The sequence below is a fragment of the Molothrus aeneus genome, chromosome Z (assembly GCF_037042795.1).
Source record: "Molothrus aeneus isolate 106 chromosome Z, BPBGC_Maene_1.0, whole genome shotgun sequence".
NCBI classification, from domain to species: Eukaryota; Metazoa; Chordata; class Aves; order Passeriformes; family Icteridae; genus Molothrus; species Molothrus aeneus.
The window spans coordinates 69,211,228-69,224,324 of NC_089680.1; the positions used below are offsets into that span (position 1 = coordinate 69,211,228).

Below are 13,097 nucleotides of genomic sequence, written 5' to 3' on the forward strand. Positions count from 1 at the left end.
GCCTCCCAGCGAAGATGAAATATTCAGCGATTACAGTCAGTAAGCCCTAAGCATATGCAAATGGATCTTTTTGAAAAGGCTTGTATCCTGGCTAAATTCAGATGCTTTGTCATGCAAATGGAGAAAGACACATCTCTGGAATCAAATCCCTCATCCTTTTCTTTTTCAACCAGATTTCAAGTGTTTTGAAGGAGAGGGGTATCATTGGTCTTCCGCGGTAAAAGTTGAGAAAACTTTTAAAACATTGGAAAACACCTATTGTCTTTGCCCAATTTTCAAAATGGGCCACATTTGAACTGAACTTTTACACACCAAAAAAAGTTACATGACTCGGCACAAGGCTTAAATATTGCACTGTAACTTTTCCACCCAAACAGTGGAAGTTTGGCAAAGTTACTGAAATCTTGGCTGCTTTAGTACTTGTGACAGTATCACAGGCCTGTAATTTAAGCAGAATTAATTTCTTCTGTTTAGTCTGAATGGCAGCACATACATTACCTAAAACATTTTCATGTGCTCCCCAGACACCTGTGCAGAGTAAATGAGCACCTGAAGCACATGGCCAATAATAAATACTGATAAACACATACTATTTCCAGAGCCGTCCCTTCTGCACACTTTATTAAAATGTATATTCTTGTAAAATGCCTGATGTTCACAGACTCCCTGAGCAGCACAATTGCAACTTTTACAAGTTAGACCTGATGGATACATGTTAAACCCAAACTTTACAAAACAGGCAGGACTAAACAATGAGATTTGGGGGGGAGAGAATTAATGCATCTTTTACCACCAAAATCTTAAGAAACTACCTGGCTACTTCCCAGGGATGAGTAGCAAATTCAACACTGAAGCCAGTTAATTTTTATCCGGATCTTATTTTTGTGTAGGTTCCAAACATTGCAGTTGAAGAGATGACTTAACTATGTAAACTTGGGCAATGCAGTCTTTTCAAATCTGAGGGGGAAAAAAAACCTGGAAGAAGACACCCAAAGAACTCCACTCATACAAAGGAACTGCACATACAAACAGCCAACCTCTCAAAACAGACCTGAAGAGAAGCAGTGTTTTGATAAGGCATCCTTTTATAACAAATTAAGTCACAGTCTCTAGTCATCCAGTTAGTTTTTAACCAAAATCTGGGTGTCTGCCAAGCCCCACGAAGGTTTAGGGCTTCTTGGGAAGAGGATTAGTTTGGAAGAGAACTGGAATATAAAGAAAACTGAACTCAAAACATATATTCCCACCAGAATTTAGTTTTCCTTAGATGCTTGTTAGAACTGCTTTTCTATGTATCTATTTTCAACTTGAAGTATTATTTATATATAAACAGAGAGATACATTTGCAAATGGAACTTGTGTGGTCAGGTCCCTTTTTGTCTCAAAGATTGAAAGTTTAGAGAGTTTCACCATTCAGTGAAGTGTTGTCAGGTGCAAGCTCCTGATCTGAAATAGTCCTATCTTAAGGAATAAGGGGAGGAAAAAATGAAAAAAGACTGTTCACAGTTGCTGGGAAGAGGTAACAATAGAGGATGTGCGGATACTTTTTTGTCTTTTTTCCTTTGACAGCGTGGCCGGGTCTGAGGTGGTGCCAGCACAGCGGTGTGGTGAAGAGCTACTGTTTAACACAATTTTTCCATCCTTGAGCAACCAGGCTGGACGCAGCCCAAAATTAAGGCCCAGCTGTTCCAGAGCGAGAGGAAGGGGCACTCTCGTGATTTTTGTCCCTTCACTCTCCTCTCGCCTCACAGGTATGGAGCGCCCTCACCCTCCGTGCTTTACCCAGCTGTGCTGTGCTGCACCTCCCTGGCACAAAACCGGGTATTGCTGCCCCCAGATTCACCCACCCACACTTCACATGAGTGGTGAAGCTAAATAATGCAGGCGGCTTACCCCAGAGGTCAAGCAGAAGGGACAGAGAGACGGACCATAAAACAAATGCCATCTTGGAACTGAGCATTTGCCAAGGGCTATTACAAACGGCTGGCAAAACTTTGTTCGTTTTTATAGTAATTACATAACCTCAAAGGACACAAACACCAGCAAGACACCGTGCTACAGGACACACTTGGCCCTGGGCTGTCCTGTAAAATACATCACGACAAATACCACCAACAGCAGCTGAACAGCACACCTCTTTCCCACACCTGGTAAATAAGCTTCTCACACCCTGGTCCTCTCACTGCCACACGTCCTCATGGGGAACGCACATGGTCCACATAATCAGGCCATTAAAAAATGAGGGAGTGAGATTTTTAAAAATAATTATTTCCTCGATTATTACAAGTGTATTTTGGAGATTGGTTACTGGCTACATATTTTAGGTACTTAAAATCTTGAGGAGACACGCCAGTGTTCAGTTGAATTTTCTGTTCTAAAAACTTTAATATTAAACATAATTATAATTCCACTTTTCTTGATTAAATAAGTCCTTATTGTATCAGTCAAACATATATATTTTCCTCTGTGGTTTCCAAATTAACACAATCTCATGCAGAAGTCAGAGCTGTAATTTTTGCAGAGATATTTAAGTGGACAGCCACTTCTTTTTGAGCAGAACAAAAACTCATGCATTACCTTGGGACAAGCATTTCATGGCTGTAAAGCAATGTAAGAGGGGAAAAATTGCAATCACAGTTTTTTGGAAGTCAGAAAGAAAGCATATGAAAATGGCAAGGATGTGCTCTGATCAGAAAGAAGAAATTTTAACAGATGAAGTACCAAAAAAATCCGGAATGTAGACTATACATAATGGTATTCCACATGATAAAACAAGTCTCAAAGCTTTTATATATACATATTTTTTTCCCCACTGGAGGAAGGAGAAAGTGGATGTTTCTAACACCCAGCTGAGTTAATTTGTAAGGAGATGCAACCATGAAGTTTCTGACCTGTCAGGTCCACGATCTGAAAACAAACCATTTCAGTGTTTTGCACAAAATAATCTACACGTGAGGAGCCCACATTTCCAGCTGTTAGCTCCAAGTGGGAGACAACGTGTATTTAAATCGAACAGCACCATCTAGCAGGTCCTCACAACTTTACTTAGGAGGGCAGTTGCTACTTGACAATAAGTCAGTTTGGCAGGCTTGCCCTGAAAATTGTTAAGCATTTTCAGAGCAAACAAAATATTTCGTGCTTTACAGCACCAAGAAGAAAAACCAGCTGCAGTGAAAAGAGTACGACTGAATACTGCTTAAAGTTTCAGCCCCACGGCCAGAGCACTTGTGCATGTGGCTTGCACGGGGTAGCTTTTGCAAAGCAGAATTAAAACAACACGATCTTCATCTGATCCGATGCACAGCAGCCCTATGGATTGGTTTTCGGTCCCACTGTGAGATCCCACTGCGCCCTTCAGTGATTTACCGAGTGTATTGACAAACACCAGCAGCCGTGTAGCGCGAGGAAATGGTTTAATTCCCTAATTTTGCTAAGACAAAATAAACAGTGCTTCCACGAGCCGGCCAAGCAATTATTTTTAAAATTACCCCTGCGCTGGAACTAAGAAGTGCCACTAGTTGATCAGATTTCAGAGCCCAAGTTGTGCCTCCCGCTCCACCTCAGCAATTAACTGAGATGGAGCAAATGCCCGGCAGGGCTGCCTGTGCCTCCCTCCACTTTCCCGTGGCAAAGTTAGGTGTGAAATTGTCAAACGCCTGAAATTCCCCTTCTCCTCCTGTCGAAACAGAGATGCCTGGCCTGCTGCTGTTGCGGGAAGCGTGCATGCCAGCCTCTGGAATTAGGCAGTCTTGGAAAAAAAAAAAAAAAAAGAAAAAAAAAAAGGGAAAAAAAAAAAAAAAACAACAAAAAACCACCCCCAACCAAACAAAACCAAAAATAAAAACGCACCTAAAGAACTAACCCAACATTAACCAAAGAATTAAAAAAAAAAAAAAAGGCAAAGAAACAAATAAAACCATCAAACCCAAAATTCCTAAACTCACACACACGGGAGAAAAAAAAAATTAAAATAAAAAGAAACACCCAACAAACAAACAAACAAAAAATAAAAAAACTTTTAGGTGAAGGTTCAAGACAAGCTGCCTGGAGGGAAACTCTTCGGCCGTGCCCGGAGCGCAGATCCCGGGTGCTGAACCCGCTCGGCAGCGATGCGATTTTTGGAACAGAGAGGTGCGAACCCGGTCTCTGGCAGGCGCTCTCCGCCTCCGGACCCCCTCAGCAGCCTTACCCCGACCTTCCCACCTCCGGCACACTTCGTCCCCCTCCTCCTCCTCCTCTTCTTCCTCCTCCTCCTCCTCCTCCTCGCACGGGCTTTTCCTCCCCCCTCCACCCCCACCGTGCCAAGCCGGCCTCGGTCACGCCAAGTCGCGGCCGCTACAGGACAGCCTGAGGAGAGGCCGTCCATTCCCCCAAAAACTGCGTTTTCCCCTCGGCTCTCCCGGCGCTGCCCGTGCCGGGGGCACCCCCAGCCCTCCCCGTCGGGCAGCGGGCAGGAGAACGCCGGAGCGCGGCTCGCCCGGGCGCGTTAAGCGCAATTAGGAATAATAAAAAAAAATATCATAAAACCCCAGCATGAGTTCGGGCAGGCAGCGGGAGCCCGGGGGGCGCGGTGCCCGCTCCCCTTTGTGCGGCGGGGCGGGCGCGGAGCCCCCCGAGAGCGAACAATGGGGGGCCGCGGCAAAAGTTGCGAGGCGCCCACTTGGGACGCGGCCCCGGCCCCCTGCCCGGGCTCTTTGTTACCGGAGGGGTCCCGGCACCTTGCGGGGCCGGGCTGCGGGGCGGGCACGGGTGGGTCTGAGGGGGGACACACTGCCGCGACCCTGTCCGAGCTCGGACACCGCGTCCCGGCGCGGGGACCCGCGGAGCGCGGCCGTTCCCCCCCCTACCCCTCCCCGCGCCCCTCTCGCCCTCACAAACTTTGTGAGGGGGCCGCGCGCGCGGGGCCGGCGGGCGTGTGGGGCGCGCCGGGCCGGGGTGTGGGGAGCGAGCACTCACTTCTCGCGGGCCTGGCTGTCGGACGGGACGCTGCTGTTGCTCTTGCCTTTGCCGTACATGCCTGCGGAGAAGCTCCCGACTGTCACGCACCTGTCAACCCATCACCGCCTCCCCGGGACCGGCCCCGTCGCCACGGTGACGGGCGCCACACGCGCCCGCCATTGGCCGGGCCCGCCCCCCGCGCGGTGATGGACGGGGCGCGCATCCGGCCGGGCGCGGCCCCGCCCCCCCCCCGCGCGAGGGGGAATTAGAAACGGTTCGAGAAGGATTTTAAACAAGCGGCTGTTCCCGGCGCCCGCCGCGCCCCCCGCCGCCGCGCCGCCGAGCGGGGAGCGCGCCGGAGAGACGCAAACTGCGGACCGGATTGCCGGCCGGCACGGAACGGGCAGCGCCCGAGCCGCCACTCCGTGTCCCCAGCTGGACCCCCCCCCCCTTCCCCGACACCCGCAGCGAGCCTCCCGCCCCAAAAACACCCCCCAAAAACACCCCCGAGGGTCTCTTCGCACCCCTCACCCCCAGGGGAAGGGACCCCCTCCCAACGAGACCCGGGACCGGGCTGGAGGTGGGGAGGAAACATTTCCTGGAGCGAAGCAGCGTGTCTTAGAGTAGCTTAAAAAATAATCAAAAAAATAAAAATTACGAAGGAAAAAAAAAATAAAAACCACCCACGGTCTGAAGAAAATTCAAGGAAATGCTTTGATTTTTTTTTTAAAGTTACACGGCAATAATTGCGTGCTCCGCAGAGACGGCAGAGAGAGAGAGAGAGAGAGAGAGCAGCCACTGGGGCCATTTGTTACTTGATTTCTCTTTTTTTAAGTACCCGAAGCTCTGGAATTTTTCCGCTCTTCCTCCCCAACCACAGTCCCAAATTTTGCAGATATTGGTGCCTGCTCGTGTTTTTAAACTGGGGCTAACCTTGTAAACCCACTCCTGTGTGTGACCCGTGGGAAGGGGGGTTTTTAGTATTTCGATGTTTAAAGTGAGCAATGCCAATCTCTCTCTCTCTTTTTTTTTTTTTTTTCTTTTTTTTTTCTTTTTTTTTGTGTGTCAAACGCACCCAACATCTTTCTCCCCGCCGTGTCAGGAACAACCAGGGCAACGAGGAAAAAAAAAAAAAAAACCAAACAAAAAAAAAACCCCAAAACACAAAAACCCGACCAAAATTCGAGAGAGAGAGAGAGCAGGGAAGTTGTGCCAGAGCGTAGACCACCAGCATCTGTTTATCATTGTTGGAGCTGCAAAGGGTGGGGGGAAAAAAACATCCTCTGGATCCCGAGCTGCCGGAGCGGAGGGAATGGTTGGCGAGGTGAAGCTGGGGAGGGGGGGATTAGGAGAGTATTAATGAGCGGCTGGAACAAATTAGCGAGGGAGTAGCAGAGACAACAGGAAGGAGTGCGAGAGGCTGGAGAACCCGAGGTGCTTGCGGCAGCTCCCTGCCCGGCGTGGGATGAACCCACCCCAACCATTCATCGGATTGAAACACACGGCAACAAAAGCCATTTTGTGCCAAAGTTGGTTGTCTTGGGCTTTTCACCCCCGTTACACGATTTAAAAAAATATATATATATATATTTTTGTGGGCAGCGTGAGAGTGCGGTTGGAGTGGATGTAGGGGAAGAAGTAAATTAGGCTGACATCATTCACCCTTGGTTGGGACCGAGGCTCCTGCTCCCGAGTTACACCCAGGAAAGCAGAGGAAGCGGGTTATGGTGCGAGCAGAAAGTGGGAAAGGAGAAAAAGAGGGAGGAAGGAGTGAGTGGAAGGGAAGGAGAAGCCGGCAGAGGAAACGAAGGATGCGGAGAAGAAAAAGCAAAGTAAAAGCACCACGCACGGTGAATTTGGGGGGAAAGGAGCAGGGAGAGAAGCTGAGAAGTTGCTGCAGGGCCAACCTAAGGGAGGCGTTTTGCCCACATTGGGGCAGAGGAATTGTCACAAGCTGAGGTGGCGCCTGGTGGCACTCGGGGAGGCAGGACAGGGCACAGAGAGAGGGAACCAGGGCAGGGAACAAAGAAGGGCTCGGGCTGTGGGTGAGATTTTAAAGAAGGCTGCTGAGGAAAGGCAAGGAGCGAGCGCGGACATCCTTGGTCGGGCCACAGGGGTGTCTGGAGCCTGGGTGCGGATAACCCGGAGCAGAGCTTTGATCCCGGTGTTCGCTCGCCCTCGGGAAGGGCGGGATGGCCCATCCATCAGCAGGGATGAGTAACCCCTCTCCAAGGCTCCGCTCCGCTTCCACACCAACCTGATTGCGGCGGCGAAACCCTTCCCGGGCGGGCGGGACGATGCTCCGAGGCTCTCGCTTGGTTTGCCTCGATGGTTTTGGTTGATTTGTTTGTGGTTTAAGGGTGGGGGATATTTTGCGTCAGCCCTGTGAGGGGAGAATTTTTTCCTCTTGGAAAAGGACAATGTTGAGGTGTTCCCTAAAAGCGCGATGGCGAGATAGCTGCCGTGTCCTTTGGAGATGCATCCCAGGACGGGACTTCCGCAGCTGAAAATGCTTTGTTCCCGTTTTCCCTGTGATCCATTTGCGTCCCTGCGGTTTATTTTGGCCTGGTGGGCTGTGCAGATCAAATCGTGCAGATCAAATGGTGATTTGGGGCAGGGCGGGATGAACTTCGGGAAGGGCCCTGCGACACGAGCAGGGACGAACGAAAACCGCGAGGGCAAAGGTTTTAAACGTTCGAAATTCTCTTCGCAGGTCTGCCTCCCAAGCTACCATTAACATTCAGGTGATGGCTTTGTCATTTCGCTCGGAGATCCGGGAAGCGCAGGAACGGCGCTAACCCGCATTTTGGGAGCAGGTTTTGGGGAGCGGAGCTGGGACCCGCAGGGTGATGCTGCCCACCCCGAGACCCATATCACAAATCCCCAACACCAGAGTGGGGACAAAACCACAAAACTCAGCTTGGTGGGCAGGGAAACAACCACGGAAACCCACCCGGCTCCGCTGTGCCAGGAATTCTCCCTCGGGGCACATTTTTTGCCGGGTGCCCCTGCCCCTGCTCCAGGAATTCCGAGCACAAACTCCGCTCCCAGCAGGAGCGTTTGGATCTCACGAGGCCGGCGCTGTAATTAATGAGATTTGAGGCGAAATTCGAGTTTCCGATGTCAGGAGTGAGGATCCAGCCTTTGTTACAAAAGGGGATGAGGGGTGGCAGTACTTTAAAGCTTCTCAGTCCGACACTGGGAAGGAATTCACAATGTATTTTTAGAGTGTTATAAAAATCTCTTACATAATGCTGATTAATTCTTCGGTTTTAGGGAAGAGCACTGGGCTTTGTGTATAAGACTGTTGACCAGCTAAGCCACTGAAAAGGGCTGGTTTGGGCTGGATTTTTCTGTTTTTCCCCCCTTTAACTTTTTCTTGGATACAGAAAGCTGCAATTATTCAATTATTACAGGATTTTGCTTTTTGTTTGGGCGTGTTATGAATATTATTCTGGAAACTGTGCCTTATTCTTGGAAGTCTTTATCATTTTAAAACATATGCTATGTTATATCACCCTGTCTGAGATATAGGATGGCTCCAAACTGGGTGGTTGGTTTTATTTTTTTCCCCTCTCTCCTGCTGCAGCTAGTTAGAGTATGGATTAATGTTAAGGATATCTGCAGTGAAACGTTGCTTGTGTGGCTGGCTTAAGCAACGTCGCATCACAGGATCACACTTTTATTGATACCGTAATATGTACAATTATTTTGCATTTCTGCCCATTCCGTTGATCCTCAAAAAAAAAAACCCATTGATTAATCCAACTTGCAGGTCTCACACAGCCCTCAACAAGGGCTGTTCAGGAAATTAAGTCAGTAAATGCTACTCCCTTATTTTAATTCCAGTTATCTATACTTATTGCTGTGTAGCTGGGAAGATTTTTTGGGCAAGATATCATGGGAGAGAGATGCTTTTGTTTAGTCTTTTCCAACAAATACGTAACCGAGGCAGCTTTGAAGCCTTTTCTGAGGAATCCTTCCTCCTTCTGTGGAATGTTTAATCTTCCTGTGGAGTGCCTAACTGTGAGACTCCTTCTGCAGACTTTCATTCTGGTGCCATACAGATGAGCAGGGGTTGCTCAGGTGATTGAACGAGTCCTAAATCGTTGCTGGAGAAAGGAGAGAGCAGGAGCGCTTAGGTCAGAACAAAATCTTTATTTGCCCCCCTCTTTTCCACCTGGGAAGAGGGGAAAAAAAAGTAATTATAGCTCAGGGGTAGGGAGGGATAATCCTTGTGGGTCCCTTCCAGCTTGAGGCACTCTGTGATTCTGGATCTCAAAGAAAGGTTTGCCCATAGCCCAGTAACCCCTCGCACTTTCTGCTTCCAGCAGGAGCCACAATTCCCCCCTGTCTCTGCAGGAGGAGCCAGGGCGATTTGGCAGCCTCCAGCTCATCCATGAAGGGGGCCAGGGACAGCACAAATGCCATCGGCTGGGAGGCAAAACTTGCTGAGGAGAAACCTTCCACCTCCATTTCTGGGTTGATGGCTCTTGCTGGCTGCGCTGGGGCCGCTCACACACAGTTCAGAACGGGGAAATCATCTGTACAGGGCACCCAGTGCCACACGGTCTGAACCTTGCAATGGAAAAAATAACACACGATTGTGTGTACTGGTTTCCTCCACGGCTCCTTTTCCTGGTGTTTTATGTGGTTTCAGCCCTCCCTGGTGCTGTTTCCACTGGAGGGGCTGTCACAGCCTCTCTCTCTCACGCAGACACTCGTGTGTTTGGTGCTGGCTGAGGGTTCAGCTCGTGCTCATGAAGAAAACTTCAGATCCAGTCCTCCTCCTCTCCCCAGTCACGTGCTTTGACTTCTAGAATGGGAATTGATATTTTCTTGGTGAAATGTATTTGATAATTGGGTTTAAATTATGCCTACATATACATAAGCACCCTTAGTATGAGAGATCCCCCTGATTTCATTGGTTAGCTCATTATTTTAGGCCATTTGATGGAAATTACATTTTACCAGACAACTCAGTCTGTGCGGGGGGGGGGGGGAAATAGTATGAGAAAAAGTACATTGCCTTAGTTATTAATCATTTGAAGGATAGCTGAAAGTCACCACTGCTGGCTCAGTGATGTGTCACATCAGGAAGGTGGCTCCTCGTGCTGCAAGTGACAACAAACAGGAGAAAAACTGCACGGGCACGGGGGACACAGGTGGATCACAGGTGGATGTGAGGATAAATGGGCTCCTGATCCTGCACGGAGCTCCACATGGGCAGAATCTCTCTCTGGGTGCAGGGACTTGTGGCAAAGGACTTTGCTGCTGAAGTGCCTTAGCTGCCACTTTTGGCAGTTAGTGCTTGCTAAAAAAAAAAAAAAAAAAAAAAAAAAAGATAAGAAAAAAAGAAAAAAAAAAAGCCCAGCCAGAAATCACATTAGCAGCATCAAAATTGCTTTTATTTTCAGGGTCAGTACCCTCAGCAATATGTTGCAGGAAAGAGTTGATCCCAGTATGGAGCTGCTGATAATTCCCGAGTTGGTTTGACATATGCAGGCTGCTGTCGACTTCAACAGGCTTATTTAACACATTTGTTTCTTTTGGGTTTAGGATTAGCCAAAATGCAGTTTTGTGAAGCTGCACTGATGAGGTTGCCTGCAGTGGGCTGTGGGCCTGGCCGGACTCAGGCTGCACAAGCATGACAGCAGAAACTCTGCCCCTTTAGCCTGGGTTTAACCATGGTTAAGCCCAGGCTAAAGGGGCAGAAGGCTCAAGAATTTTACATTTCTTCTTCAGAAGGCTGAAGACTTTTACATTTCTTAAAGGCTGCTCAAAAAAAAAAAAAAAAGGGACTCCAGAGCAAGCAGTGGCCCTCAAAGTGAAGATCTGGGAAAATAAATGTCCCAAGCTATCAGGCTGCGACAGCTTTGGCAAACCTTTGCAGAGTTGTACAAAACAAACACGCGCGGTGTTCCCTCCTCCGTGTCGGTCTTTGCATCAGAAGTTCATACCCAGCTCAGAGGAGGGATGAAATGGTTCTCTCTCTCCCTCTCCAGGTATTTGCCGAGCACATAGTGGTGAGTTCAGTGCCATCCCTGCGCTCAGCACGCCCAGCCCCTCTGCAGCTCTCCTCCTGCCCTCCTGCAGGTGTGGAAGCCACGGGAGATGATGGAGAGGTGGAGATCATTCCAGCCTGCTCCCTGGGCCTCGTGCTCCAAGGAGATAACTTCTCTGGATCTCGGGAGTCGCAGGAAATAAAACAACTGTCTGTGGGCCTGCTCTGCTTTTCAGCGAGTACAAAATGTGCCAGTGGACTCTGATAACTCAGCGTGCCCCCACTGGTTTTCCACACCAAGATTTGAGTCCTTCTGTTTTTTTATAAACCCTTTCAGGCTTTTGTTTTCAGCTAAGAGCACACTGAAAACTGAGCAAATTTCACCGTTTTGGACCCGTTGCCCAAGGAAAGGGTGGTGATGATAAAAAAGCACTGGCACATGTCAAATCCAAGGGGTACCAGGTCTGCCTGGTCGTTTCACAGCTGGCCCAGAGCAGTGTTAAAAGTAAGAAAGGAAGTCACAGCATTATTCATTAATTTATGCTTATGTATGTTTTGTTTCTCTCAACACACACACACGTGATATTGCTCATATATATTGCTCATCTGGTAAGGAAGAAATAAAAAGAGAAATTGATACCAGTCTGCATATGTGTTCAAAAGCTTAGCAAATTCTCCAAGCTCTGCTGGGGATCAGATTTCATGAAACTGCAATAAAAAAATCCTTTTCTACCTTGTCTTTGTGTGTTCTGAGGTGGGTTTGTAAGGTTTGAATTACTGGGTAATAACCAAGAAGTCTCCTTTTCACGAGCCTGCAGCTGGGAAATGGACAGTTTAATATTAATGGAAAGAACAAACTCTTCTCCTTTCTCCCTCCTTTCTTCTCTGCACTTCTCCTTCATAATTTCCTTTTCTGAGGTGCCTGTCCTGGAGCTGCCTTTGTGGAAGCCCAGGATGAGCTACAAACCAGGAGTGGAGCCCAATTTTCCAATCTTTTCACTTAATCACTGCACTGAGAGTCAAATGGCACCAACTTGTGAACATTCAGGATGGAGAAAAAAATCCACTTCATTGGCATAGCTGCAATTATTTATTTAACGAAGGAACTAATATCTCATGAATCTGCAGACTTCCCTTCTGGAACACCCAATGAGTGCCCTGATATCAGCGTGGCAGGGGGAAATGTGGGAATGTGGAAATAATCACTCCTGGCTTCCAAGGGAAGAAAAACCCCTAAATTGTTGAGAATTCCTTGGCACAAATGATTGAATGGAAGTAACCAGCACCACCATTCTGTATTTTGGTGTAAATCCACCTCAGGCCCATCCTGCCTTCACTTCCAGATAACTTCAGTGAGAAATTGAAGTTAAATACCAAGGCTGAGCACATTGCCACTTTTTAATCTTTGCATAAAAGGACCTATTGCTGTCCTTTTCCCTTTAAGCCAAGTGCTGGGAACTCAGTGTGATGGATAAGAGAGGACAACCCCAAATCCGGGTCTCCAGGGACTGCTGGGTCTGAGGTAAACATAAAGTTAACTCTTTTTTGGGGATTTCTGGCATGAAGGAGCTCTTGGCACCCCAAAGGGCTGCGGGAGCCTGTTGAGAGAAGACGTGGGACTGGACTGAGAGCTTAAAAAGGTTTTTATGGATGGAAATTGCCCATTCCTGGGAATAAATTATATATTTGAAAAAAAAAAAACAAAACCAAACATAAAAACCTTTGCTGATGACTCCTCTGCTGGTTTTTGAGCTCTCCTTCCTGCGTCTAATCCTGGTTTTTTAGGGAGCTGAACACAACGAGCTCCTCTGACCTTGCTGGGTCCCTGAGAAAATAAATGTGAGGAGAGCCCAGCCCTGGCCCAGTGGGGACAGAACCAGAACCAGAACCAGAACCAGAACCAGAACCAGAACCAGAACCAGAACCGGAACCGGAACCGGAACCAGAACAAGAACCAGAGAACCAGAACCAGAACCAGAACCAGAACCAGAACCAGAACCAGGACCAGGGGATGTCCCAGGATGGGCAGGGACAGGAGCAGGTCCTGAGCATGGGAGCAGGATGCCTCAGGGCTGTGAAACACACAGAGCCTTCTCCCATCTGCTCTCCCCTCAGCTCTCCTCATCTTGCTGCCTGGCGTGGTGTTTCCCTAGGA

The 13,097-nt window shown here is 48.4% G+C and overlaps 1 protein-coding gene across 4 annotated transcripts in view; it reads right to left on the minus strand.

Moving 5' to 3' along the window:
- Positions 1 to 5,047, minus strand: part of SSBP2 (single stranded DNA binding protein 2) — a 126,061-nt gene extending 121,014 nt beyond the window's left edge. For all 4 annotated transcript variants that reach the window (XM_066568750.1, XM_066568749.1, XM_066568748.1 and 1 more), the window contains exon 1: positions 4,957 to 5,047. In XM_066568750.1, the coding sequence (XP_066424847.1) occupies positions 4,957 to 5,015 (59 nt within the window). In that variant the 5' untranslated portion in view covers positions 5,016 to 5,047. The remainder of the gene's footprint in view (positions 1 to 4,956) is intronic.
- Positions 5,048 to 13,097: the final 8,050 nt, after the last annotated feature.